Source organism: Bos grunniens, chromosome 23 (assembly GCF_055505025.1).
Source record: "Bos grunniens cultivar Pamir isolate PY7600 chromosome 23, Bosgru_T2T1.0, whole genome shotgun sequence".
In the NCBI taxonomy this organism is placed as follows: Eukaryota; Metazoa; Chordata; class Mammalia; order Artiodactyla; family Bovidae; genus Bos; species Bos grunniens.
The window spans coordinates 4,372,386-4,400,381 of record NC_141187.1 but is presented as its reverse complement, the minus strand read 5'-3'; the positions used below and the strand labels follow the sequence as shown (position 1 = coordinate 4,400,381).

The following is a 27,996-nucleotide window of genomic DNA, read 5'->3' as shown; positions in this document are numbered from 1 at the left end:
CCAGACTGGTTTTATATATTTATATGTCTTTTCATAAAAAGCAGTTACACTCTGAGGACATTCATGGTAGTTTCAATGCCAGCCCAAGTCCACCTTATGTAAATGTCTCTTCTCATGGGAGACATTAATTCTTAATGATAACTAGCAAAGTCTCTTGATTTGTCAAGCTCATTTGCTATCATCAGGTTCACTACGAGATAAAAGATTTTCTGTTCCATCTTTTTCTTTATCAGCAGACAACCAGGTTTTCCTCAAGTTCTCATAGACTCTCAGCATCTGGGAATCCTCCCCTTCCCATTCACGCCAGTTCAGCCCAGGACTGCCTTGTTCACCAGATGACTGCCCGTGGGACAGATTTTCACCGATCAGTTCATTTTGTTTCCAGAAAAACACACCCTAGTGACGGAAGGACCTCAGCAAGTTACCAACTATTTGAAAGGTGTTTAAAAGGAGGCAAGAATCTGACAGTCTTAAGTTGGGATGTCAGGTCCTGCAGCCAAGTCCAGGATCTCAGAGGAGAGCCCAGCCTGGACTCCGGGCACAGAGGGGCCCTTCAGTGATCCTGCCCACGCACGGCACTGCCAGCTCCGGGGACACCCAGACCAGCGTGCGCTCAGGCCACGGTGGGACGGGCTCTTCTTGGTAATGTTAGTTTCACTCGGTTTTGAAGAAGTACACGAGTGTTGTCAGCTTTGGGCAGATAAAAAGGAAACCATTTCGCTTGATGTAATATAATTCTGTTGCTTCATGTGGGCTATTCTATATGCTATTAATTCAATAGGCAGACTGAAAGAGGAAAAGGAATCCTGAGCATTCTGAGACAAGGCAACCACACCGCAGCTGAGGACCAGCCACGATGTAGAAAAGCGTATCAGTGCACAGATGCACAGTGTCCTGGGGCCTTATTTCTTTAGCAGCCACGGTTCAGAAATTAGTAGTTATTTAAAAGAATTAAAGGTCTCAGCAAAAAAATTTAGTGTCAATTTTGAAGGTTTTACAAACTGAGAAAGTAACTTGAGACTGATTTGGGGGCCTATTTAATTATTTAAATTAACCAATTATGGTTAGGTAAAATACAGAATTGCAAATTAAAAATTCAAACGTGTAACAAAGATCCCAGTTCTCCCTAAAAAAATAAAACTACATAAGATTATATTACAGATATCAAGGGAACTGCAACCATCATCAGAGAGTACATTTTTTATATAGAAAAATAACAAACTTCTACCCACATACATTTAATTAATGTGAAATAGAACTACAACATTTTATATCATATGATTTTTCTGCTATAAAGACTGTTTGCTGAAAAATATATTTTGTGCAAAAATTAAAGGGACTGTATTTCCAGAGAGTAGAAAAGGGAAGATGAATTGCCAGTGGGCACCCAACGTCAGGAACAGGGTTTTCTCCCAACACCTACCCCACTGCCAGCAGTGGGAGTGGTGACAACTGGTGACATAAAAATAAAGATTTTATATTACTTTGAAATAGATAATGCCAGATTATTTCAATATTATGAAAAGCAAACATTCACTCCTGACCATTTAAAGACATGTCCTAAAAAATTCTATTCTGTTCTCAACATTAATCTGGACAGGGGGATGAGGGTGGTGCAGATGGCAGACTTAAAAAAAAGAGAAAACATATAAAAGGAATATATAAGACATTATGCATTTAGTACAAATAATTAAAAATGTGACACACTTTCTAAGAAAAGTTATTTCACATATTTTTAAATCCTGTAAAGACCAGGTATATGTTGCAAGGGGTTAAAAACAAGTCATTGATGAATGATAACCACTTTTAGTACAGTTCATGCAATTATTTATCTGCACTGGAAAGCTACTGTCCAAATCACAAAATGTATGCTCTGCCACAATTACTTTGTATTTGGTGCTGACAGAGCTCTTGAGAAAGTTCTATACAAACTGAAGATTATAGAAATTTTAAAATTATAACCTGAAAAAAACATATAAAAATGTGTAAACAAAAAGAAGCTTTAGAGTTGCAGGGCATTATAAAATCGGTAATGTGGTTTAAGACAAAAAAAATCACCTCTTGTATGTTTAAAAAAATTGCTAGTATAATCCTAAAAGTTCAGAATTGTGTTGTCAACAGCAAAAGGCCCCAGGCGTGGGGTGGCCACGCTGCCCAGGGCAGGGGTCCTGCAGCCGCCAGCTCGAGCCCACCACCCACGTGCAGGGACTTGGAAAAGATCCCGTGACCAGGCCCACCTGGGAGGGGCTCCAGCACTAATGCACTTACACGCCTCTTTCATCTACCCTGTTAGAGAGGAAAGCTGCTTTTAAAAGAGATTACCAACAGTATAAATTCTAGTAAAGCACTGAGAATTAGGTATGAGATTTTTGGCACAAAGCACTTTTTAAAGTCAACCTCATTTTGCAAAATATCTATCTGGAATTTCTCATTTGAAAATTAAAACTTAGAACATACACGTAAGTGTGTAAATGGTTTCATGAATGAACAAGTTAGATTCCATGTTTCCTTAAACACTGCACATACCTTCCTTTACTCCAGAACCAGGGATCTGTGTGCACACACCTCCATGTTCCACATATACAGACATCGCACAACTAACATCATAAAGTACACACTAATGCAGTCTGGCAAGATTAGGGCTCGCCTTTCAATATTATTATTCTTGTAAGCATTCAGAGTCAATATTATTTCCCAGAAAAGCTAGATGACCAATTTCAGAAAAAGAACGCCTGCTATCTTTCCTTGACCCCTAATATTAAAATCTATACCAATATATTTAGGCATTTCATTTATGTGTTTCTGCATTTCAAATTCAGCAAAACCTGTTTTTGATGTTTCTTATATCGTTCCTTGAATAACAGGAGAAGCTTCGTCTAATGTAAAAAAATTAAAATGAGTCCACAGGGCAGTAATTTTTCAGAGATCTTGCTCCATTCTGAAAAGCACTGCAGAATAATGTTTAAGTCTGTCAATTTTCAGACAGCCGATTAGGTGCAAAGTCTGCGAAACATCGTGTAACATACCGTGATAGCTGGACGTGTCTTACTGCACAATGTAATTCCATTTCCTCCTCCCTGAGGCCTGTTAGGGTATGCTACAGCTGCTGAAAGGATTTCGGTTTTTCTTGGTCCTCTGTCTGTTGGGCCTGAGGTTGATGACATCTCCACCATTGAGGGTACTTGAATTCTGACCCAAGTGACTCCCAGCAGACGTGCTAAAGACCCCTGGAAAAAGTGAGGGACGATACAGATGTTGACACTGACGGACTGCAGGCTCACCTACTAGGCTGTGCTCCCGGCTTCTTAGTAAATTAGCCACGTTTGCAAGTATTTACAATATGAAGCTTTTGTTTTCACTTCATCTATTTTTAATAGACAATAAGAGAGTTCAAGCTCAATAAGAACCAGGAGGGTGGCAGTGAAGCCTCTCCCCCTCAGTGCCTCAGAGCCCCACGGCGCCGCGGGACACACACGTGGGGTCAAGAGCGCATGGAGACCTTCCTGCCTCTGCTGCCCAGAGGCGACACTCTCTGCACATCCCTCTGCCTCTGCACATCCCTCTGCCTCTTTTCGGTAACAATCGGTTTTTGAAATTTGAAATCTGTATGATCACTTTAATAGCTTCACTTACTAACTTCACATCATAGAACTTCCTCAATAGCATCTGTCTTGTTATAAGTCATATTAATAAAGACGCCACACATGTAAGAGCTGGCAGTGATGGCAGATGTTTCTGTCCAGGCTAAAACAATGGCAAAATGGTCTGCAGATCCTCAAAGTGATGAGCAGACAAAAGGGATGAACTAAAGAAAAACTTTCAACGGTTTTCATTTTGCACTATGAGGGTCCCACAATGTAATCTCCAATCCATGAGCTATTTACCATCCGTGATACACAAGACTCTGCACAGACACTTTGGGCAATACCATGACAGCCAAGACTGTTCGTGCCCAAGGGGCTTACACTCTGAGGGGTGCAGCGATGCTGCAGGACACGACGTTAGGTGTCATAAAAGAGACGCGACGTCCCACAGACAGCTCAAAGGAAGGGTCAACCACATCTAACTCGTAAGAAAGGACAAACGACAGGAAGGAGGGACTGGGCCCTGGACATACCCTGCACTCAGGTCTCTGATTGTTTAAGAGAAGTGAAGGCCGTGCTCCAGCCAGAGTCAAGAGCTTTGGACACAGACCTCGAAGGATGCACAGTTCCAGACAGAAGATGGGAAGGGGAGGCCATTCTTGATGGAAGAGGCAACATGAGCACAAAAGAAGACTCAAGAAACATCGGGCCTTCAGTGGAACAGTAAACAAGGTATGTGATGGAAGGGGGCATGAGGCTGCGCAGGAAGGATGGCCCACACCGTCTTCAAATGCTGGGATGTGGTGAGCCTGCACTCAATGTGCTGCACAACCAGGATCTAGCAAAGGGTTCTACTCAGCAGACTGGAGGAGACAGGGTGGGCCCAGGAGACCAGACACGACAGCAGCTTGGCACTACAGCCCGGGCATGGGTCGGCGCACGTGCGGGGTCTGACAGTAGGAACACAGGCAATAAAAAAGGTGAAGTAAGAAAAGTTAAAACAGGTCAGGAAAATGCCATACGTGAATGTGTAGGTGGGGTGCAGGCAAGGGTCCTTAGGACAGGACTAGTACCTGTCCTCCCAGAAACCCACTGTCCAAAGTCAAGACACGGGCAGGTGGTCCCTGCTCCCTGGCGAGCACGACACTCTGCTGGCATCGCATGCTAAAATCAGGCTGGGTACTAAGCAAGGCGGCAGGAAAGGGAAAAGGTGGCAAGACAGGGCAACTGTCAAGTCAAATAGGAGAGACCTTTAGAAAATTCCTCAGGTAAAATCTTTTAACTCAATATACCTTTAATAAGAGAGCTGATACTCCTAATAATCTCACATTTCTTTAAAGAAATGAGCATACTGTATCCTTTAAGGTAAATATGATAATGAATGGAAAATAAATTTGCCAGGTAAACATGGGGCTAAAACTTTCTGGGTACTTACCAATTTTGTTACTACTTGAATGCATTGATTCTGGATTCTCAGCTATTTGTTGTTTAAGCTTTTGAAGATATTTTTCAGCCAAATACTTAAAAACTGGAATGAAAACAAAACCAGAAGCCTTGCCAGGTCAGTATAATCTATGCACATAAAACCTGTTATTGTACATCACTTATTATAATATTTATATTTATGAAACAAATTTAAAATTAGAAGTATACAAATGAGTTGAAAAAAATTCAACTTCTAAAAATTATCTGAGTAATACCTAATTACGATGGTAATACCAATAAATACACAGTGGACACGCATTTTATTAGTAAAGAAATAAAATAACACTGTAGTCATTGGCTCTTTAAAGTATACCTGAACAGTAATTAATATTCAGCAACACTAATCTGACTCAGTCTTAAAAAGGTGCCTCTTTCTTTAGGTGATAAGTATTACTTGGGACACTGAAGCAACAATCAAGCTGCTGCTAAGTCGCTTCAGTTGTGTCCGACTCTGTGCGACCCCAGAGACGGCAGCCCACCAGGCTCCCCCGTCCCTGGGATTCTCCAGGCAAGAACACTGGAGTGGGTTGCCATTTCCTTCTCTAGTGCATGAAAGTGAAAACTGAAAGTGAAGTTGCTCAGTCATGTCTGACTCTTCGCGACCCCATGGTCTGCAGCCCACCAGGCTCTGCCATCCATGGGATTTTCCAGGCAAGAGTACCGGAGTGGGGTGCCACTGCCTTCTCCAACAATCAAGCTGCAATCTAACAAAATAAGTAGCAATTCCAGAATGAGAAAAATAACCATCATCTTCCTCCAATCCCAGAAAGTAGGAAATACAAGTTAAGGGTGCCGTAACTACCTAGTGGGTGTCCACTGCTGTGTTTCAGGACAATGCAGCAACTTTAGAAGGTACGCTTGAAAAACACACATATACACTCACACACAGTCAGCTGTATTTTTAAAGATAAAAAACAGAACAAAAGCCCACTGGAATTCTGCTGTAGAGTAAGAACTATTCAAAGACATTAGTAAATAACTAAGGACTCAAACCCAGAGCAGCATCAAGCCTTTACACTACTTGATGACATGTAACAACGAGAAAAATCCTATTCGCATTATAAATAAGACTTCTAGAACTTCTCTGGTGGCACAGTGGGTAAGAATCCGCCTGCCAATTCAGGGGACACGAGTTGGATTCCTGGTTGGGAAGATTCCACATACCACAGAGCAACTAAGCCTGTGGTCAGAGCTGCTGAGCCTGCGCCCAAGAGCGCACCACGATGAGGGGAGCCTCCACAATGGCCCGTGCAACGCGGCCAGAGGGCAGCCCGCTCCTCACAGCTAGAGAAAGAGCCTGCACAGCAACAAAGGCCGGTGCAAGCAAAACTAAATAAAAACATTAAAAATACAAACATGACTGCGGATTCATTTTGATATATGGCAAAACCAATACAATATTGTAAAGTTAAAATAAAAAAAAAAAATGAAGTTAATCAGACAATCCCCCCCTCCAAAATAGAAACATGATTTCCAAACCACACAGAGAAAAGGCATAAGAAGAAAAAACAAACGTCTTGCCATTAGTATTAAGAGGCACTTTACCTTCACTGACATTCAGGTCCTCCTTCACTGAAGTCCTGTAGAATCTCAACTTCAACTTTTTTGCCAGTGCCTCGGCTTCCTCACTACACATCAAGTTAAAAAAAAAATGCATGTAAAGGTACTTTCTGAGCACTTGTTTTACTACATTTACTGCATACAGCCTGAGAGGGAGGGTCAGTGCCTGAGGGGGGTCAGTGCCCAAGGAGGGGGCGGGGGTCAGTGCCTAAGGCGGGAGGGTCAGTGCCCAAAGGGGGGGTCAGTGCCCGAGGTGGGGGGGTCAGTACCTGAGGCGGGGAGGTCAGTGTCTGGGGGCAGTGTCAGTGTCTGAGGAAGGATGAGTGCCCGGGGGGGGCGGGGGGCGCGTCAGTGCCCGAAGTGGGGGTCAGTGCCTGGGGGGGGGGTCAGTGCCCGAGGGAGGGGGGCTCAGTGCCCAAGGTGGGGGGGTCATTACCTGAGGAGGGGGGGGTCAGTGTCTGGGGGGGAATCAGTGTCGAGGTGGGGTGAGTGCCTGAGGGCAGGGGTCAGTACCGGGGAGGGGGGAGGTCAGTGCCCGAGGGTGGGGAGTCAGTGCCCAAGGTCGGGAGTTAGTACCTGAGGCGGGGAGGTCAGTGTCTGGGGTGGGGGGTGGGGTCAGTGTCTGAGGTGGGGTGAGTGCCCGACAAGGGGAGGTCAGTGTCAAGGTGGAGTGAGTGCCTGAGCAGAGGGGAATCAGTGCCTGAGGTGGGGTCAGTGCCCGAGGGGGGTCAGTGCCTGAGGAGGATTTTCAGTTGTCATTGCTCTTGGGGGGTAAATACCAGCCATCTCACTGTAATTGTAAAAGACACTTTTCCATAAAGTCACTAATTCTAGCCTTAGAATAGTTAAATATTACTTTTCTTTATCTAATACTTTAATTTTCTCTCTTCCATTTTTAAAAACAGTTGAATTTAATTACACTCCCAGAGTCTTAACTGCATTACCTATTTGACTCTCCTTGGCTACAAAACTACTTTGCTGCCTAAGCCAAAGTCAGTATGCTGAAGTGTCTCCGAGAGAGGACCCCTAATTCTAGTTTCGTTACAGCTGCTGATTCTTTAAAAGGGTTCCCAGTGACTCCTCTGCCCACACTGCCCCTCCCTGTAATCAAGCTGGCCTGTGTCGTCAATAACACAACAGTGTGTGACTCAAGAGTCCCTCATAAGCATCCTAAGAGGCACTGCGGCTTTCCTGCCTTTCCCTCTCCGGGATCACATGCCTGGGACAAAGGCTGCCGCGCCGTAAGGACCCTCCCAGCTCAAGAGAGGGGCCTCCTGCCTGGACCCAAGCAAGGGTGCCAGCCTGACAGCAGACCCCCTGCCCCAGTCAAGCCTTCCAGTGACCACAAGGCCCCAGCAGCTTCTTGGCAGCAACCTCACGAAACACCCAAAATGAAGCCAGCCAGCTAAGCCACTCCCAAATTCCTGACCCACAAAAACTATGAAATAACGTTCGTTGTCTTAAACCACTAAGTTTTGGGCTAATTTGTTACACAGCATCAGATGACTAATGAACATACCAAAAAAAATAAGGTAAGGTAAGAAAGAACCAGGCAACTATTTTCAAAGTCAGCAAAATGTTAATAATGCAATAAACTAATACTTACAGAGAGATTATCTGGATGCCAAATGCTGTTCACACATGTGAACATAACGGTACTGAGTACACAAAACAGTGTGAATTTGAACTGCTTCCCTATTTAAACTCATCAACATACTTATGCTGGATACTAGAACATATAGAGTTAACACTCATACTCTGTCTAGATTTGACTTCACACACAGAGTTGGATTGAGTTGCAAGGACCTAGAACTCTAAAAGGGGCTCCCAAAATGTATTCCTTTAATTTTCTTTACTTCTGATTCAGTGTGAACTTGTTTAAACTCAAACCAGTCACACAATAGCTCACAGAAAATTTTAAGTATAAACCTGTCTTTTGTAAGTCTATACAAAGAAATAAAATAGGTTTTATCTTTCTAGAATTACCACCACCCCCTCAACAATAGCCACCTTACTTCTTTATACAGGAGTCATCCAGGAGATCGATCTTGTTTTGTACGAGTGCAGTTGGTATGTCTCCAACTTCAGCCACCACTTTCTCTCTCCAACTGGAAATGGCTTCAAAAGATTCCCTGTCTGTGGTAGAAAATACAAGCACACAAGCCTGGGCTCCTGTAAGGTCACAAAATAAAAATGTTATTTACATTAATGAAACAGTCCTATGCAGGGTGCAGGCAACTTTTATGTACTCAAAATGATTTTTATGTAAGTAATGTTGAACTCATCTTTGTAGCACTGCTTATTTTTTTAACATATAAACTCTATTTTCCATTTCAAAGAACCAATTTTTACCAAGAACAGTGGTTCTCAAATTTGTGCATCAAGGTGCCCTCAAAATTATACACATTCCTTGTGAAATACCACAAAATACTAATACGTTTAATGATACAATAAGAGCCAGAGAGAATAGTAAACTAGCCATGAATAACAGGCTGTTGCCAAATTCTTCCTGTTAATCCCTGTCACTTTTTTCTTAATTTTCTTCAGTGCAGATTTAAGAAAAAGCACAATTTTCTCATTCTATTTACTTTCAAAAAAAACTGTATTATTTTATTTTAGGAGAATACCAATGATGCTGAAGAACACAACTTAAGAACCAATGCCAGACTTCCCTGGTGGCACAGTGGGTAAGAATCCGCCTGCCAATGCAGGGAACAGGGGTTCAATCCCTGGTCAGGGAAGATTCCATATGCCGAGGACCTACAAAGCTCAAGCACTGCAGCCACTAAAGCCTGCGCGCTCTAGGGCCCCGGGGCTGGAACACTGACCCCACATGCTCCAGCTCTAAAGCCTGCGCGCTCTAGGGCCCCGGGGCTGGAACACTGACCCCACATGCTCCAGCTCTAAAGCCTGCGCGCTCTAGGGCCCCGGGGCTGGAACACTGACCCCACATGCTCCAGCTCTAAAGCCTGCGCGCTCTAGGGCCCCGGGGCTGGAACACTGACCCCACATGCTCCAGCTCTAAAGCCTGCGCGCTCTAGGGCCCACGGGCTGGAACTACTGACCCCACATGCTCCAACTCTAAAGCCTGCACGCTCTAGGGCCCAGGGGCTGGAACTACTGACCCCACATGCTCCAACTCTAAAGCCTGCACGCTCTAGGGCCCAGGGGCTGGAACTACTGACCCCACATGCTCCAACTACTAAAGTCCGTGTACGAACAGCCTGTGCTCTGCAACAAGAGAAGCCACAGCAATGAGAAGCCAGTGCCCCACCAAAGAACCAGTGCAGTGCCAAGAGTAAAATATTTATATATAATAGAGAGGAAGAAAGTTTTAGTTTTTCATCCTGTTCAACTTCATTCACATAGCATACTCACTGACAATATTTTAATCATCAACTATCATATTAGGTTATAATATCTAATTTTAAAAATAAGCAGCAATCTTCTGGAAGAGGGTTTTGACAAATGATTAGCTCTTGAATCAGGCAGCCTGGTAACAAAAGCAGGCGACAAGAGAAAACTCTCCTGAGCCAGAGGACTCCTCATTGCTGCGCCTTCCTTCCAAGGCCCTCAGGTGTGAGAGTCTCCTGCCACTCAGAGGCCAGACACAAACACAGGGCTACCAGGACACTCTGAGGCCAAAACAGAGTTGCTCAACCCCTGAGGGAATTTGGTAGAAAGCCAAAGAACAATTAATGAAGGAAAACACGGCACTTCACTATGGCTGAAAAGCAGATGCTTCCCTCCACTACCACAGGCTTGAAACCAAAGAATAAATCAGTTATGCAAAACTCAGGGCTAGGGGACAGGCAGACTGATAAGACACACCCTGAGACTTTCTCAGAATTGAAGGAGAAAGAGACTGAAGCGATCACACTAGCATACTGGACAATAAATTTATGTTTAACCCTCATATTTACTTAAACTATAAATAGAACATTATTTACTCATACTTTAAGAAAGCATTCTTTGTTAATAAAATTGTTAGCTTTAAACATAGAATTTTATATCCAGTCAAGTATCATTTAAATTTGAGGGTCCAATAGGGTATTTCCAAGTACACAAGCTCTCAGTCACAAAAAACAAACAAACAAACATTCAGAGAAGTATGTAAACAAAACAAAAACAGCCAACAAACAACAAAAATCTAAGCAGATAGCACCAGAGATAAGGGCAGTAAGGATGATTAACTAAGAAAAGCACAATTTTGTTTTTAAAAAATCAAGGATCAAAGTATAAAAGTCTGTCCATAAAACAAAATTCTTTAGTGGGGGGCTGTGCGGAGAGAGTCCCCAGGACTGGGAAGGGGCACAGTGCCCGCTGAGGAGGAGGAAGAGGGATCTGGACTCGATTAATCCACAGGGAGGTGGGTGCAGGAGAGCTGGGGGTCCCCCCTCACCTCCAGCACTGGCTGCAGGGGTGCTCATCTGCCCAGGCCTCAGAGGACCCCTGCTTTAGTGCACCCAGTGAGGCCTTGACGCCTGGGGAGGAGAGGGGGAGGGTAAAAACCTCAGCTTGTCTCCCCAGCCCCTAACTAGGGTGGGCACCCAGCTGCCCGCAGCAGTAACCGGCTCATCACTGCACCCTCTGCGGATAGCTCTCCTTCCTTCCCTGGCTTCTCACTTCTACACCCCACACCCATCCCGTGTGTGGGGGGGGTGGGTGTGTGTGTGTGGAGGTGGGCTGTAAGCCTAGACAGAATATTAAGCTAAAGGGAATCACCCTAAGAATAAAAAGAATGTGTGACTATCAAACCAAAGGAGCAAAGTAGAATTATCCAATTTTAAATGAGAAACTACCAAACAACTGAACAGCCCTCAGTTCAGTTCAGTTCAGTTGCTCAGTCGTGTCCAACTCTTTTCAACCCCATGAATCGCAGCACGCCAGGCCTCCCTGTCCATCAGCAACTCCCGGAGTTCACTCAGACTCACGTCCATCGAGTCAGTGATGCCATCCAGCCATCTCATCCTCTGTCGTCCCCTTCTCCTCTTGCCCCCAATCCCTCCCGGCATCAGGGTCTTTTCCAATGAGTCAACTCTTCTCATCAGGTGGCCAAAGTATTGGAGTTTCAGCTTTAGCATCAGTCCTTCCAAAGAACACTCAGGACTGATCTCCTTTAGGATGGACTGGTTGGATCTCCTTGCAGCCCAAGGGACTCTCAGGAGTCTTCTCCAACACCACAGTTCAAAAGCATCAATTCTTCGGTGCTCAGCTTTCTTCACAGTCCAACTCTCACATCCATACATGACCACAGGAAAAACCATAGCCTTGACTAGACGGACCTTTGTTGGCAAAGTAATGTCTCTGCTTTTGAATATGCTATCTAGGTTGGTCATAGCTTTCCTTTCAAGGAGTAAGCGTCTTTTAACTTCATGGCTACGGAAAACCCAAAAAGCTAAACAAACAAAAAAAAAGTCCTTTCTAAAAGATACAAAAAATAAACTAAAAGAAGACTCTTATAGAATTTTGACTGAGGTACTGACAAAACAAATGACAAATACCAGATTCCAAACTGTGTGTGAGAAGATTGTTATTTGCCAAACTTATAAAGAAAATGGCTACAAATCTATTATACAAGTCTGGAACTCCCTTAAGCTCTTCAAGGATTTTTTAAGAATTGAGAAGAAGTGGAAAGGCAGGAGATACTCGAAGGATTTCCTTAAAGAAGCTCTGCCCGCATCCAAGCTGATGGGACCAGCAGAGGAGAGCCGCGTCTGCGGGTGACTGTGCCGCACCAACAGCAGGACCACAGCACACGAGGGCCTCACACGGGCAGAGGTGAGCCACGTCCCGGACAGAAGCCCGCGCAGGGTCACTTCAAACCATGTCCAGCAGGGCCACTTCGGGGCACTGGGAGCTGGCACCAGGGGAGATGGCAGTGCAGCGCTGACTCCCACAAAAAGGAAATCAGCTGACAGAATCAAGGACACATTTGTGCCCCAAGACCGGGAAGCACCGAGGAAGCCAGGACGAAGTCCCAGAGAGAGAAGCACCTGCTACCATCGGCACACAGAGGCCCTGGCACCACACCACCCTGCCACCCTGCTCCGTGCCCGCTCCAGGGGCCTCAGGGCCTGGCCCGCTTGGGAAGAGCTGGGAGTGAAGCCATCCGCATTCCCCTCCCAGACCACAAGGCCTGTCCCAGAGAAAAAGAGATATAACTTACATTATCTGGCTATTCCTACTACTAATTGAGATATGTTTATGACTAGAAATCACTGAGGCAGCTGAGAAAAATTATTTAAGAGTGACCAGGAGTTGGCCTGGATGGGAGGTAAGTCTGGGAGAGAATGGGTACATGTACATGAATGGCTAAATCCCTTCACTATTCATCTGAAACTATCACGACACTGTTAATCAGCTACACTCCAATATAAAGTTAAAGAAAGAGCGCGCAGAAGAGACATGAGCTGAGGGTATTGTCGAGGAAAGGCCTTTTCCTTCTACCGCCTGCTGCTGCTGCTAAGCTGCATCAGTCGTGTCTGACTCTGTGCGACCCCACAGACGGCAGACCACCAGGCTCCTCCATCCATGCGCACATAAAGAGGGGGCGAGACACAGAGCTGCGTTTCCCTACCTTCAGGAGCTATGGCTCTCCAGCATAACAATTGTAACTATTTTTTTTTAATGTGTTTATTTTACATTGGAGGATGAATGCTTTCTAATATTGTGTTGTTTTCTGCCATATATCAATTATAACTACATTTAATTTTTAAATGACCATAAAAAAAACAAAATAAAATGACCCCATGCTGCTCTCCATTCTTTTTCTTCCTCCAACCTCTGTTAGTGCTAAACATCTTTGGAAAAGTTAATGTTTTAATTTCTCTGTTGTTGACACTGAAAAGCAGCTAGTGTCTTCTATCCATATATTTTACAAAGACCTTTATTTTCCTGTTATTCAACATACCTTCAATACTACCTACCCTAAAAGCTGGAGCACTGGAAAAGTTTCTTCAATATCATAGGTAACAGCAAACCACCCATAAATGGATCACTTCTAACAGTTAATAGACTACCTCACTAATGCACAGATCAGAATACGGAGCTCTGAATAAATTTTTGGTGTCAATGACAAGATCACCAATAGCAAGTGTTTATTCCTCATTAACAAGATCATTCCAAAAAAGTCACCATATTTTAATACAATTCAGAAAATACTCTCCAAGATACATAATATGCAGAGTTAATTCTGTCCTCAAACCACTGACAGATACTACAAGATGGGCTGCAGGCCAGTCCAGAGTGGCTGAGGAGCAGGATCAGTGTCACCCGGGAGGCGGCGGGAAAGCAGGCTCTTGGAGCCACCGCAGACCTAGGGAAGTCAGGCTGCATTTTAATGAGCTCCCCAGGGGATTCCTGTGCACAGCAGATTGGAAGAAACACTGCTCTAGAGAACACTGGAAAAGGCCAGCTGGAATCACAAGGCTTTAAAAACACTATTATAGATATTACTAAGGATTTAAAATGTTGGCCCCTATTCTTTTTGACACTTTATAACCTAAAGCACACAAATTATTCAATGAACCAATTTGTCACAGATTCCATGCTCATTTAACTTCAAAACAAACCTGACATTGCAATCTAATTCTGTTATTCCTTAATTCTTGTGTTTATAATTATAACTTAAAACCAGTTTCTTGTCCAGAGCTATTCAATTTCCAACAATTTATATTCATTTATATTTGTGAAATAAAGTTTTTTTGTTTTTTTTTTTTAAGAAAATAAGTGTTTTCTTCTACTTATGTGAGTTCAGTATAGTCGCTCAGTCATGTCCGAGTCTTTGCAACCCCATGGACAGCAGCACACCAGGCTTCCCTGTCCATTACCAACTCCCAGAGCTTGCTCAAACCCATGTCCACTGACTTGGTGACACCATCCAACCACCTCATCCTCTGTTGTCCTCTTCTCCTCCTGCCTTAAATCTTTCCCAGCATCAGGGTCTTTTCCAATGAGTTGGCTCTTCGCATCAGGTGGCCAAAGTATCAGAGTTTCAGCTTTAGCATCAGTCCTGCCAATGCACATTCAGGACTGATTTCCTTCAGGACGGACTGGCTGGATCTCCTTGCAGTCCAAGGGACTCTCGAGAGTCTTCTCCAACACCACAGTTCAAAAGCATCAATTCCTAGCACTCAGCTATTTATGTGCATAATCTCAAATAACAGGTCTTAAGTCTAAAACCTCATTTCCATATATTTAGTCAGAAGCTTTTTTTTTTTTCCTGAGAACCAAGTCACAGTAAAAAACTGTAATGAAAATCTCTTTTATGTTGTATGCAACTTTCTAAGTATGGTTTCTATTGCCAAGGGTGGACTTCCTTAAGAGTTTAAGAGGAGTCATCTGGGGTGCTAAAGACTTCCTAATATGATCTGCACTCTGTTCTAACCTACTGACAAGGAAATCATGTTTCCACATGCCTCACTGTGCAATTAAGCCAGTACTCTAAGAACATAACCACCCCTTGGAGCAACAATCTTGCTGTAATAGGTCTTTTAAATGAATTATAATAATTTTTTTTAAATATAATTTTTATGTATCTTGAATAACACATTTTTAGAATAAAAATTAGTAGGTCATAATTTTTTAAGGCATAGTGTTTCAGTCACTGAATCTCCATCAGAACTCATTCTGCCCACCTTACCTTTTCTCCCTACTCTTTATTTCTGCTTAATTAAATCATCACTGGAATCTACACTAGAAGCAGATGTTACCTGGTGCCAATTGTCATTCTGCACCCCTGCCTCTGAGAACACCTCTCCCTCTCTGAACAGCAGCCTACAGTTTAGGCAGCCAACCCTACCATCTGCCCTGGGGGGGCCACATGTGCAACAAGCCGATTAGGTTAATCATCTTCCTCTAACTTCTCACTGTAATCTGGTCAAAGGTGGTCTGATCAGATAAAAGCTCTGGACTTTTGATACACAGTTGTGGGAAGTAACCTTGGGTCCCCAAGGATGTGAACAAAGCACTGTAACCCTGCAGCCTAGAGGAAAATCAACATGAGGAGGAACCCCACATTGGGAGGGTGCCAGCCCGGAGATTAGTGAGGCTACCATCCCAACAAAACCGCAACTGAAAGCTACTCCCACTAACAAGTCAACAGACGGTAAATAAGTCAGTGTGAAATCTATTTTCTGCTGTCAGTAGCCAAAAGCATTCTTATGGAGCCTAAAAAAAAAGCATAAAAGAATGTCCAATATGTCAAATTGACATAATGTTGCCACTGTTTGTTCCTTAATTCAAATAGGGATGTGAGGGGAAAAAAGCTAAGGCTTAAGACCTGGCTCAGTATCCACCCTCTGCCATTTTAACAGAGTTGGCTAAAAAAAGTTACATTTTAAGAAAAGCTTTTAACAGATCTATTTATATACTTATGATAGCTTTAAAACGTTAAATACAGGGAGATTAAATCTGTTTAAAGCCTTCTAATCCAAATGAAACAAAGGGAAAAGAAATTTGAGTATCACCCATAGTAAATTAAAATGTTCAGTTCAGTCGCTCAGTCGTATCCGACTCTTCGCGACACCATGAATCACAGCACACCATGCCTCCCTGTCCATCACCAACTCCTGGAGTTTACCCAAACTCATGTGCATCGAGTCGGTGATGCCATCCAGCCATCTCATCCTCTGTCGTCCCCTTCTCCTCCTGCCCCCAATCCCTCCCAGCATCAGAGTCTTTTCCAATGAGTCAACTCTTCACATGAGGTGGCCAAAGTACTGGAGTTTCAGCTTCAGCATCAGTCAGTTCTTCCATTAAGATGTAAATACTAATAATTACGGGCTCTCGTTTTAGTTTCTGGCAAAGAATGTCTTTTGTAAACATATGAAAGAGAAATGGATGATATATGCAGAGTACGTCATGAGAAATGCTGGGCTGGATGAAGCACAAGCTGGAATCAAGATTGCCAAGAGAAATATCAATAACCTCAGATATGCAGATGACATGACCCTTAGGGCAGGAAGAGAAACTAAAGAGCCTCTTGATGAAAGTCATAGAGGAGAATGAAAAAGCTGGCTTAAAACTCAACATTTCAAAAATGAAGATCATGGCATCCAGTCCCATCACTTCACGGCAAATAGATAGGGAAACAAGGGAAACAGTGACAGACTTTATTTTCTTGGGCTCCAAAACCACTGCAGATGGTGACTGCAGCCATGAAATTAAAAGACATTTGCTCCTTGGAAGAAAAGTTATGACCAAGCTAGATAGCATATTCAAAAGCAGAGACATTACTTTGCCAACAAAGGTCCGTCTAGTCAAAGCTATGGTTTTTCCGGCAGTCATGTATGGATGTGAGAGTTGGACCATGAAGCATGCTGAGCACCAAAGAATTGATGCTTTTGAACTGCGGTGTTGGAGAAGACTCTTGAGAGTCCCTTGGACTGCAAGGAGATCCAACCAGTCCATCCTAAAGGAGATCAGTCCTGAATGTTCATTGGAAGGACTGATGCTGAAGCTGAAGCTCCAATACTTTGGCCACCTGATGCCAAGAGCTGACTCATCTGAAAAGACCCTGACGCTGGGAAAGGTTGAAGGCAGGAGGAGAAGGGGACGAGAGAGGATGAGATGGTTGGATGGCATCACCGACTCAATGGACAAGAGTCTGAGTAAACTCCAGGAGTTGGTGATGGACAGGGAAGCCTGGCATGCTGCAGTCCATGGGGTCACAAACAGTTGGACACAACTGAGCGACTGAACTAAACTGAACAGTTAAAATAAGAAGTCTGTGACAAACTCGATGAGCCAAGTTAAAAAAATTAATAGATGATAATGAACACAGTCTTATGGCAAAAACTGGAAAAAGGGTTATAACCTCAACTGCAGTGGAAATTAAAATATTTTTAGCTACCTGGTCTTTTTCTTTAAATTAGGGACCCAAATGATATCCTTAATGTACAATTGCAACATTTTCTCCTTTTTATTCATATACAAATAAAATCATTTTTCACATTTGACCAGTTCTTTTTTTAACTTCATTTTGAAATAATTGTAGACTCACACAAACTTGTCTTATTAGAAATACATAATGGTAATTACTTTCTCAAAAAATAACCACACTAATGAAAAAGTAATACTGGCAAATCACAGTGTTAAAAGCTTAAAAAGAAATAAACCAACCTATTTATTTCTCACAAAAAGAATGCATTATATACTGAGAATTTAGAGAAAAAAGCTAGGTAGGTAAAAAGGGGAATTCTGCCCACAATTTAGTCTTAGATCCTGTCATGGTAGCTCTTTCCTTTCACTTGTACCTCATACTTCTCTGAATTTGTGCAGCCCTGAAAAGGCTGTACCCACACACATTAATGTCATAACAAAATGCCATTTTGTTTGCTGGAGTTTTCCTTTTTCTTATAGTAGTTTCCATTCTCTGACTACATAGTCATTTCCCTGGAGTCAGAGAAGACATTTCATAGTTTCTGACTTACTAGGTCTGGGAATGCCTGTATGAGTCATGTAATTCCAAGGCAGACACAAACAGTCTATAGTATAAAGTATTATTTACCACCCAATGAGATCTTTATAAGAATAAGGGCCTGGGGTTTTCAAAAATACTTTGGAATTAATTTAAATATTCTTAAAGAGAAATCCTTCTATGGGGAACAAAAAAGGCAAAATTCTTTGTTCAGCCAAAAGAACACATCCAAACAGACTAAAGACACCCACAACTTACCTCGATAGTAGGCCTTGGTTATCGCGTCAAACTCCTCCTGACCCGCTGTATCCCATAACATGAGCCTGACATCTTCGTCATTAACTCTGAAACGAGATGAATTTATTTTATATGCAAAGGAAATGTCTTTATTTTTAAAATCTGGAGGTATTAAAACTACATTGTGGGCTTCAATCTGAAAAAGTCTAAGTGCTTTTAAGTGCTGAGACCATTAACCACAGTGAGAGTAAAGGGTGAAAGACACCCCTTAACGCTGTCACTTTACACGATTTGGAGTTACCTGTTGTGTTTCTTCCTTCAACAACAGTCACAGATAGAGGTGGCTCTAGGACTAGCATCAGAAGGGCCCACACCTGCAGATTCAACCAACCACAGACAGAATATATTTGGAGGGCTTCTCGGGTGGCTCAGTGGTAAAGAAGACATGGGTCCGATCCCTTATCCTGGGAGATCCCACGCAGAGCCACTGAGCCTGCGAATCACACTATGGAGCCTGTGCTCCAGAACCAGGAGCCGGACTTCCGAGCCCGCGCGCCACAACCACTGAAGTCACGCCCTAGAGCCTAGTGCCGCACATGAGAAGCCTCCGCGATGAGAAGCCCACGCACCGCAACTAGAAAAAAGCCCACTCAGCAACAAAGACCCAGCACAGCCAGAAATAAATAAAATTATTTTTTGAAAATATGTGGGAAAAACTCTAGAAAGTTCCAAAAAGCAAAACCTGAACATGCCATGTGTCCGGCAACTATTCACGCAGCATTTACCTTGTATTAGATGTTGTAAGTGATGTGGAGATAATGAAAGTCTATGGGAGCACGTGTGGAGGTTAAATGCAAACACTATGCCATCTGGTACATGGAACTGAGTGTCTGTGGAGGCTGGTATCCACAGGATCCTGGCCTGTCCTGAGAAAGCTTCCTCAGGTCAGCTGCCGCCTCCGGCCGGCCTACTCTAACGCGGAGACCAGAGAGAGAGGACCAAGCAGCTCACCGCGCGGGCCCCTTCAGGCAGACACTGACTGTTCTGTGCACCTCCTGTCTTACTCACGGGCAGCAGTCCCTTTATAGAGCCACTGCCAACAGCCAGTCAGCAAGTCCTGAACCGTGGCTCTGAGCGAAAATACCCGGCAAGGGGCCTTCAAGCTCCTGGTTACAACTGCATCAACCAATCAATATATAACTTCTTTTTCTGCATTGTTCTATTTAAAGACACCTTATTTAATATATATTGTTGATTCATCACCTTTGAACTCATGGCCAACAGCACTATTACTGGTACTTGAAAGAAGCTTATTTAATACATGTGTCTTCTCCACGAGGCACATCACAGCTCACCAGACAGCACTTCAGTTCTAGGCTTGGGGCCGTTTTAAACAGCAAAACCAACAAAACACACAAAAACAGAACAGGAAAAGGCCACTTATGTACTTATGAGAGATGAAACAAAAAGATGGAGGTCGTCGCGTTCAGCCTCAACCAGACCTGTGTGTGCAGGTGACGCAAATGTTTTGAGGCTCTGTACATGTCCATGAATGGGGTCCCGAGTCTGGGGTCGCAAATACATTTTAGCAAGTAGTGAATCCGAACATACAAAGTCCACAAATAATGAGAAGTAACTAACTGCATACTTAAAATATTAACATGGAATCTACAAATAATGAGGGTCAACTATATACTTAAAATATTAATTTGGTCCAGATAACAAGTACAAAAATAAACATCATCAAGATTTGAAATGAATCCTCTTAAGACACCTAAGAAAGGAAGCAAAAACAGAAGCATTTTTAGAAAGAAGGTGAACAGATTATAAATTCAACAATTTTTACAACAATGAACACAATTATCTCTGATGCTAATGTCTGGGACAGTTACGTCAGATTTGTTTAATGTTACTTATTTCTCTGTGATAAATTTTAGTTTGTCTCCTACAATTTAAAATAACCTCAAAAGTTCTCAGGACTAAGGACAAAAATTGTTACTTTGATGTGTTTTAGAACTGGATTTCCTTTTCACAGGCGTATTTAATCCCCTCAAATCCTTCTCTTATTTCTTTAAAGTAAAAATAAATTATTAATTCTCTAACTTCTACATAGTCCTGTCCAGTTTTAAAAAGAGAAGATTATACAAACAGATCCCTTAATATATAAGAGATGAAAATTACTGTGAAAGGTAACTTTCCTTCCAAATAAAATTGTGGACAGAAATCTCAGCAGAATCAAGCACTACTTTCTATCTAAGAAGTGCCCACGATGGGACGTCCCTGTGGCCTGGTGGTTAACAATCCGACTTGCAGCACAGGGGACACGGGCTCAACCCTGGTCAGGGAACCAAGGTCCACAAGCCACGGAGCAACTGAGCCCACGTGCTGCAACCAGAGTCCGTGCGCCACAACTGAGACCCAACACAGCCAAATAATCAATGAAATTTTTTAAAAACGTGCCCAAGGTGCCACCAATAAATATAAAACAGATATAAGTAGAAAAAAAGAGAGAAGGGAGAAGGGTAGCAAAAAAGAAGAAAAATGACAGAGGAAAGGGAGAGATGGAGGAGGGGGGAGAAAGACGGTGAGGACACACGAAGGAGTGAGTGACTGAACATCGCTGCCGCCCGACGCCTAGCGTTTGTGCGGTAACCAGTCACCGTCGTTCCGACACCGTCATCGGACACTGCTCACAAACCAAAACCCAGAGGATAAAATGGCCAAGTACATACTGGATTTGTCGCTCCAAAAAATCAACTCCAATGGTTTTCTTGTAGTCTTTTGTAAAAATGCCTTTGCAATACCGCTGAATCATACTTGACTTTCCAACTGCACCGTTCCCTACAACCACCATCTTGATGGCCACTTCCATATCTTCCTCCAACATTTTTGGAGTTGAAAAGGTTTCTGTGCCAACTTTAATTCCAGGTGATCAGATCTTCTCTCTCAAACCTGTGGTTTAAAATGAAATTATTCTTTTCATGACATAAAAATAAGCTATAATTATTTTATCAAGAAATAATCAAACTGAATTCCAAGAATTTGTTTCCATGATGAAGGGCCCCCCTCCCCACTCTGTTCATTTAACTTAAATTCTATGAAAAGAGAGACAATAATATTCACTTTTGAATCCTTATCAATAGCACAATGTATGACTTTTAGGTAGTGATAAATGAGTAGATTCTGCCTTTCACAAAGATTAGCCGATAAAGACTATGGGCTTTAGAGTTGAGGCCTGACTTAAAGTTGCCTTTTACTGGTTCTGTGCTCTTTGTGAAGTTATTGCTTATCCTCTTCAAGCTTCAGTTTTCTGAAGATATTTAACCTCACAGGATCATTGATCGATACATATAAAGCACTTAGCACAGTGAAAGTTAAGCATTCAAAAAATGGTAGTTTCATACACCAGAAGAAATCCTCCATAGATAGTTAACACCAAATGGGAAACAAATACAAAGTCTAAGGGAACTGCTCATCATCCTCACAAGTGATAATTAACATCCCTAGGTCCGCACCCAAAAGGGTCTTGTGTAATATACTATGCAACCAAGTGACAGCATCCAGCTCTTAAGTTACAGCACTTTAGTATTTAGGTTACAATGAATCCATTACCCATAATCTTACAGCATACTTTTTTTCTTTACTTTCAGACTGCTGCTACTGCTAAGTCACTTCAGTCGTGTCCGACTCTGTGCAATCCCATAGACGGCAGCCCACCAGGCTCTCCTGTCCCTGTAATTCTCCAGGCAAGAACACTGGAGTGGGTTGCCATTTCCTTCTCCAATGCAGGAAAGTGAAAGTTAAGTCGCTCAGTCGTGTCCAACTCTTAGCAACCCCATGAACTACAGCCTACCAGGCTCATCTGTCCATGGGATTTTCCAGGCAAGAGTACTGGAGTGGGTGCCATCGCCTTCTCCGTTACTTTCAGACTAGTTACAGTTATTCACACAATGGAAGCAGTAGTACCTATACTGTTTGCATTTTAGACTGAATGAACTGTCTAGACCCTTAGAACAGAGGGCTAATTTTTTCACATTTCTTAAAATTATTAATGCTATCCAAGTTCCTACCTACTTAACTATTATATTCTAGCTACCTGAACCAAAAATTCATTTATACAACCACTACACAAAACATGTCTGAAATGTGAAGAGCATTCCTTTCTTTGTCCCTAATGGAGACTCAGTAACTGGCCCTAGTGCTCCATAAACTTGCATGATTTAAGAAGCATCTAAAAGTACTTGTTAAAGTACAAGTTCTAGGTCTCCACTTCAGACATAATTAAATTATTAAAACAACCTAAAGTATCAGAACCAAAGAAAGATGACAGAAGCAAAAATATGGATAAATACAGAGAGACTTATCCTCTTGAATGTTCTATGTTACATGTGACAGTTGAAAGAAAAATCATAATACTGTTCGATGTGGTTTTCAATATACGTAGAGAAAACATTTAAGACAATTATTTATACATGGGAGAGAACAAAAGGATGTGAAGGGAGGTAAGGTTTCTATACTTCGCTTGGGCTTGTAAAATGCTGACACCAATAGACTGTGATAAATTATCTACACGGCTAAACAAGTTACACAAAGAAATACTCAAAAATACTAGAAAACATGATAAAACAAAATGAAATTATAAAAACACCATAAAAATATCAGAATGTAATTGACATTTATAGAGCTGTCCACACAACAGCAGAACATTCTTCAAGCACCCACTGAACATGTATCAAGATAGGACATAGTCTAGGCCATCAAACAACCCTCAAAAAAATTAAAATAAAGAGACCACAGTGGGATCAAACTAGAAGTCAGTAACAGAAAGATAACAGGAAAGTCTCCAAGCATTTGGAAACTAAAAACAGATTTCTCAACAATCCATGGGCCAAAACAGAAGCTCAAGAGAAATTTTAAAAATAACTGAATTGAAATAAAATGAAAATACAAAGTGTCAAAAATTTGTTGGACACAGCTAACTTAGTGCTGAGAGAGAAAATTTACAACACTAAATAGAGTCCCTTGGACTGCAAGGAGATCCAACCAGTCCATTCTGAAGGAGATCAGCCCTGGGATTTCTTTGGAATGATGCTAAAGCTGAATCTCCAGTACTTTGGCCACCTCATGCGAAGAGTTGACTCATTGGAAAAGACTCTGATGCTGGGAGGGATTGGGGGCAGGAGGAGAAGATGATGACACAGGATGAGATGGCTGGATGGCATCACTGACTCGATGGACGTGAGTCTGAGTGAACTCCGGGAGTTGGTGATGGACAGGGAGGCCTGGCGTGCTGTGATTCATGGGGTTGCAAAGAGTCGGACACAACTGAGTGACTGAACTGAACTGAACTGAAATGCTTACCTTAGAAAGGAAGAAAAGTCTCAAAGCAATAACCTAAGGTCCCACGTCAAAAAACTGGAAAAACAAGTGCAAAATAAACCCAAAGCAAGCAAAAGGATGGAAATAATAAAGAGAAGAAATCAATAAAATTGATATAACTATTAGGAAAATAAAATCTGTAACTTTAAAAACTCAAAAAGAAAGCTCCAAGCTCAGGTGATTTCACTGAAGAATTCTACCAAACAGTTCAAGAATGATACACAATTCCCCCAGAATATAGAAGAGAAGGAAACATCCCCTAACTTATTTTATAAAGCCAGCATTATCTTGATACCAGCACCACACAAAGACAGTACAAAAAAGAAAACCAGACAGACAGCCCCTCATGAACATAATGCAAAAATCTTCAACAAAATACGAGTAAATCACATCCAGCAATGCACAAAAAGAATAAATAGGACCAAATGGGCTTTACTTGGGAATGCAAGGCTGTTTCAACATTAAAATATCAATGTAATCCACCACATTAATAGAGTAAAGAAGGAAAACCCCATCACCATATCAACTAATGCAGAGGAAGTATTTAACATAATTCAACATCCATTTGTGAGAAAATTTCTCAGCAAACTAGAAAGAGAAGGGGAATTTTTCAGCCTGATAAAGGGCATCTATTAAAAAAAACACAGAAAAACATACAGCTAACATCATACTTAATTCTGAAAGACAGACTGCTTTCCCCCTTAGAGTGAGAACAAGGTAAGGATGTTCATTCTCACTACTCCGGTTTATCATTAGGCATGGCCAGAGCAATAGCAACAAAAATACACAAAGTGCTTACAGACAATAGGGAAAAACTATCCCTATTCACAGATGACATGGTTGTCTATGGATTGTCCAAGGAATCAAACAAACAATCCTGAAACTAGTAAGTGAATTTAGCAAGGACACAGGATACAAGAGTAACACATAAGACTGAACTGTATTTCTAATATCCTAACAAGGTACAATTTGAAGCCAAAAAAAATTTTAATGATATTTACAATAGCATCCTCCCAAAACGAAATTCTTTGATATGAATCAAATTCAGACACGACTGACTGACTGAATTGACTGAAAGTTGGAGAAAATCATACCACCCAATTTTAAGACACTATAAAGCTACATTCATGAAGAGTGATACTGGCAAAGAGAAAGATACAGAAATCAACACAGCACAGGCCCAATACAACAGAGGGCCCAAAAATAGACCCACGAAAATACAGCCAATTGATGTTTGACAAAAATGCAAAACTATTAAATGGAGACAAGGCAGTCTTTTCAACAAATTGTGATGGAACAACTGGACATTCATATGCAAAAAAGTAAACCTTCCCCTAAATCTCACACCTTATATAAATAATTCAAAATAGATTATAGATCTAAATGTAAAACTTTAATATCTAGAAGGTGAAAACCTTCTTGACCTGGGATTAGGCAAAATTCTTAGACATGCTACCAAAAGATGTACAAAAGGAAATATAGATAAATTAGATTTCATCAAAATTAAAAATATCAGCTCTGTGAAAGATCCTGTTAAAACAATAAAACAAGTTATAGACTGCAAGAAAATAGTTGCAAAACATACCTAACAACTTGTATCCAGAGCATATAAAGAACCTTAAAAAGTCAACATAAGAAACTACCAAATTTAAAAATAGGTAAAAGTTTTGGCCAGATATTCACCCAAGATTATATATGCCAAGTAAGCACACAAAAAGATATTCAACAGCTTTGGCCATTAGTTAAAGACACACTGGGCTCCGTTGCTGCATCCTACTCTTTGCGACCCCACAGACTGCAGCCCACCAGGCTCACATTCTGTCCATGAGATTTCCCAGGCAAGAATACAGGAGTGGGTTGCCATTACCACTATATGCCTATCAGAATGGCTAAATTAAAAAATCTGACTACACCAAGTGCTAGACAGGAAGTGGAGCAACTGCAACTCTCACATTTTGCTGGTGAGAATGCAAAATGATAGGCACTCTGGAAACCTGTGTGACAGTTTCTTATAAAGTTAAACATACTTTATGTGATCCTACAACACTAATCGTAGCAGTACCCTAGAGAAACAAAATGGCAACCCACTCCAGTGTTCTTGCCTGGAGAATCCCAGGGACGGGGGAGCCTGGTGGGCTGCCGTCTATGGGACTGCACAGAGTCCGACACGACTGAAGCGACTTAGCAGCAGCAGTAGCATGAATTTCCCTTGACTGGAAAGTCTTAAAACTCCTATGGTAAGTTTTCTCTCTTTTACTTTCCAAAAAGCCCCACAAACATTTGGCTGATGACAGGCAATGGCAACCCACTCCAGTACTCTTGCTTGGCAAATCCCATGGAGGGAGGAGCCTGGTAGGCTGCAGTCCATGGGGTCGCTGGGAGTCAGACCCGGCTAAGCGACTTCACTTTCACTTTTCACTTTCATGCATTGAAAAAGGAAATGGCAACCCACTCCAGTGTTCTTGCCTAGAGAATCCCAGGGACGGGGGAGCCTGGTGGGCTGCCGTCTCTGGAGTCGCACAGAGTTCGACACGACTGAAGCGACTTAGCAGCAACAGCAGCAGCAGAGAAACAAAAACTGATGTTCACACAAAAACCTGCATAGGAATGATTACAGCAGCTATAGTCACCATAAACTAGAAACAATCCCACGTCCTCCAGCGGATGCATATCCATCCACCAGAATACTACTCAGTAAGAAAAAAGGATACATTGATACATGCAGCAACTTGAAGGAATCTCAAAGGCATTGTACTGAGTGAAAAAAGCTTACATGTTGTATGATTCCATTTATATGACATTCTAGAGAAGATCAGTAATTGCCAGGGGTTGGAATAAGGGGGAGTTTATGAGACGAAAGACAGCATGAGTGGTTGGAGGTGACAGAACTGTTCCATATTCTATTATGGTGGTTACATGAATCTAAAATTCACAGAACTGCACACTCCCCAAAAAAGTCCACTTTATCACATGATAACGTTTAAAAGAATAAAATATAAAGAAAAATAAGTGGAATTAGATCTTAACACAGGCAGTCTGACCTTTGTGATTATCATCAGCCACTCACTTCTCTACAGACTAAAAAGAACACAATCAAGTTCTTAGAAAAGTATCATTCTAAGTATAATACCTTAAAAGCTTGACAGTAATACTGTATATGTGTTCTATTCCCAAGTTTAAGTTTACAATCAACAGCAGTCCAATACATTAGAAAAGGAAGAGTTAACTCAATGATTAAAACAGTGGTTTTTCCATCACTGCCTGTACTTCAACACGTTATGATTATACTTAAACACGGAAAACCTCAGGTTCACTGAAGTTACCTGGAAGATATCCTGACCTGTATGAAATCTAGAGACGTAAACAGTCCTTCTCAGACTGTAAAGTCACTTGCCCGGGCCGTGACAGTGAAGCTGTCTCCCTATCACACCCTAAGGGTCCCGAGCCTGGGGTCCCCATGGGAAGCGACTCTGCCGCGCCGGGTGTCAAGGGGAGCGCGCAGCCGGTTCATCCGTATTCCACGGGCACCCCGGCAACACCCCGGGCAGGGTGCGGCCGGGCAGGGAGGGGCCCGCTGCCTGGACCCGGTCTGGAAGCCAGGGTGGGCTGGGGCCCTTGCCCAGCCATCCCCGACCGGCACTGGACGGCCCGCCACGTCCAGGGAGACCGGGGCGGGGGGAGACGCGGGGGCCAGGGGAGAGCGGGGAGAAGGGAGAGCGGGGAGACGAGGGAGCCAGGGAGACGCGGGGCGCCAGGAGCACGGGGAGACTGGGGCGCGGGGAGGGGCGGGGAGACGGGGGCCGGGGGTCCGCCGCCGGGCCCGGGCCCGCGCTCCAGGCGTGCGCGCGGCGGCCGGGTGGGAGCGAGCGCCCGGCTTGGAGGCCCCGCCGCGCCCCTGCGCAGGCCCCGGGCCGCGACGAGGGCGAGGAGTGCGGCCGCCGGCCCGGGCGCGAGCCGCTACTCACCCTCCCTGCGCCGCCCGCCGCCCGGTGCTACAGCTCCTCCGGGGCGCGGCGCAACCGCCGCCTCGCCGCGTCCGAGCGCGCCGGCCCCCGGCTGGGCGTCCGGCCGGCTCGTGCCCTCTTCGCTCTTTAGGGGTGACTGTGATGCTTCGGGAACTTTACTGGCAGCAGGGCTCGGAACGGGTGGTGCTCAGTACCTCGCCGGGAAGGGCCGGGAGCGGGCGCCCAGCCTCCGCTCAGCCCGGCCCCTCCGCGCTCCGAGCATGCGCCGGGCTCGCGGTGCGCACGCGCGCGCGGGTCCCCGCCTCCAGCCGGCCGCGGCAGCGGGCGCCGGGCGCTACCTGGCCGCGAGAGGAAGCGGCCGGGA

General features: G+C 43.3%; 1 protein-coding gene across 2 annotated transcripts; it reads right to left on the bottom strand.

Moving 5' to 3' along the window:
* Positions 1-6: 6 nt before the first annotated feature.
* Positions 7-27,888, bottom strand: RAB23 (RAB23, member RAS oncogene family). Of its 2 annotated transcripts, none has more exons than XM_086370977.1 (7): positions 27,633-27,888; positions 21,021-21,240; positions 18,310-18,395; positions 8,645-8,801; positions 6,615-6,697; positions 5,020-5,112; positions 7-3,227 (listed from the first exon to the last, which is right to left on the bottom strand). In XM_086370977.1, exons 2-7 carry the CDS (start codon positions 21,173-21,175, stop codon positions 3,088-3,090), a joined length of 714 nt encoding a protein of 237 aa, XP_086227103.1. In that variant the 5' UTR covers positions 21,176-21,240; positions 27,633-27,888; the 3' UTR covers positions 7-3,087. The 2 variants fall into 2 exon arrangements, with proteins under 2 accessions (XP_086227103.1, XP_086227104.1); XM_086370978.1 differs by having other exon boundaries at positions 27,827-27,888.
* Positions 27,889-27,996: the final 108 nt, after the last annotated feature.

Bases quoted from the DNA above. Each gene is read 5' to 3' on its own strand.
- RAB23 (XM_086370977.1), bottom strand. From the start codon at position 21,175: ATGTTGGAGGAAGATATGGAAGTGGCCATCAAGATGGTGGTTGTAGGG. The intron at 5,113-6,614 runs GTAAAGTGCCTC...TTTTCATTCCAG, and splicing joins GGACCTGAATGTCAGTGAAG to TTTTTAAGTATTTGGCTGAA. The intron at 3,228-5,019 runs GTAAGTACCCAG...CACTTTTTCCAG, and splicing joins TTCAAGTAGTAACAAAATTG to GGGTCTTTAGCACGTCTGCT.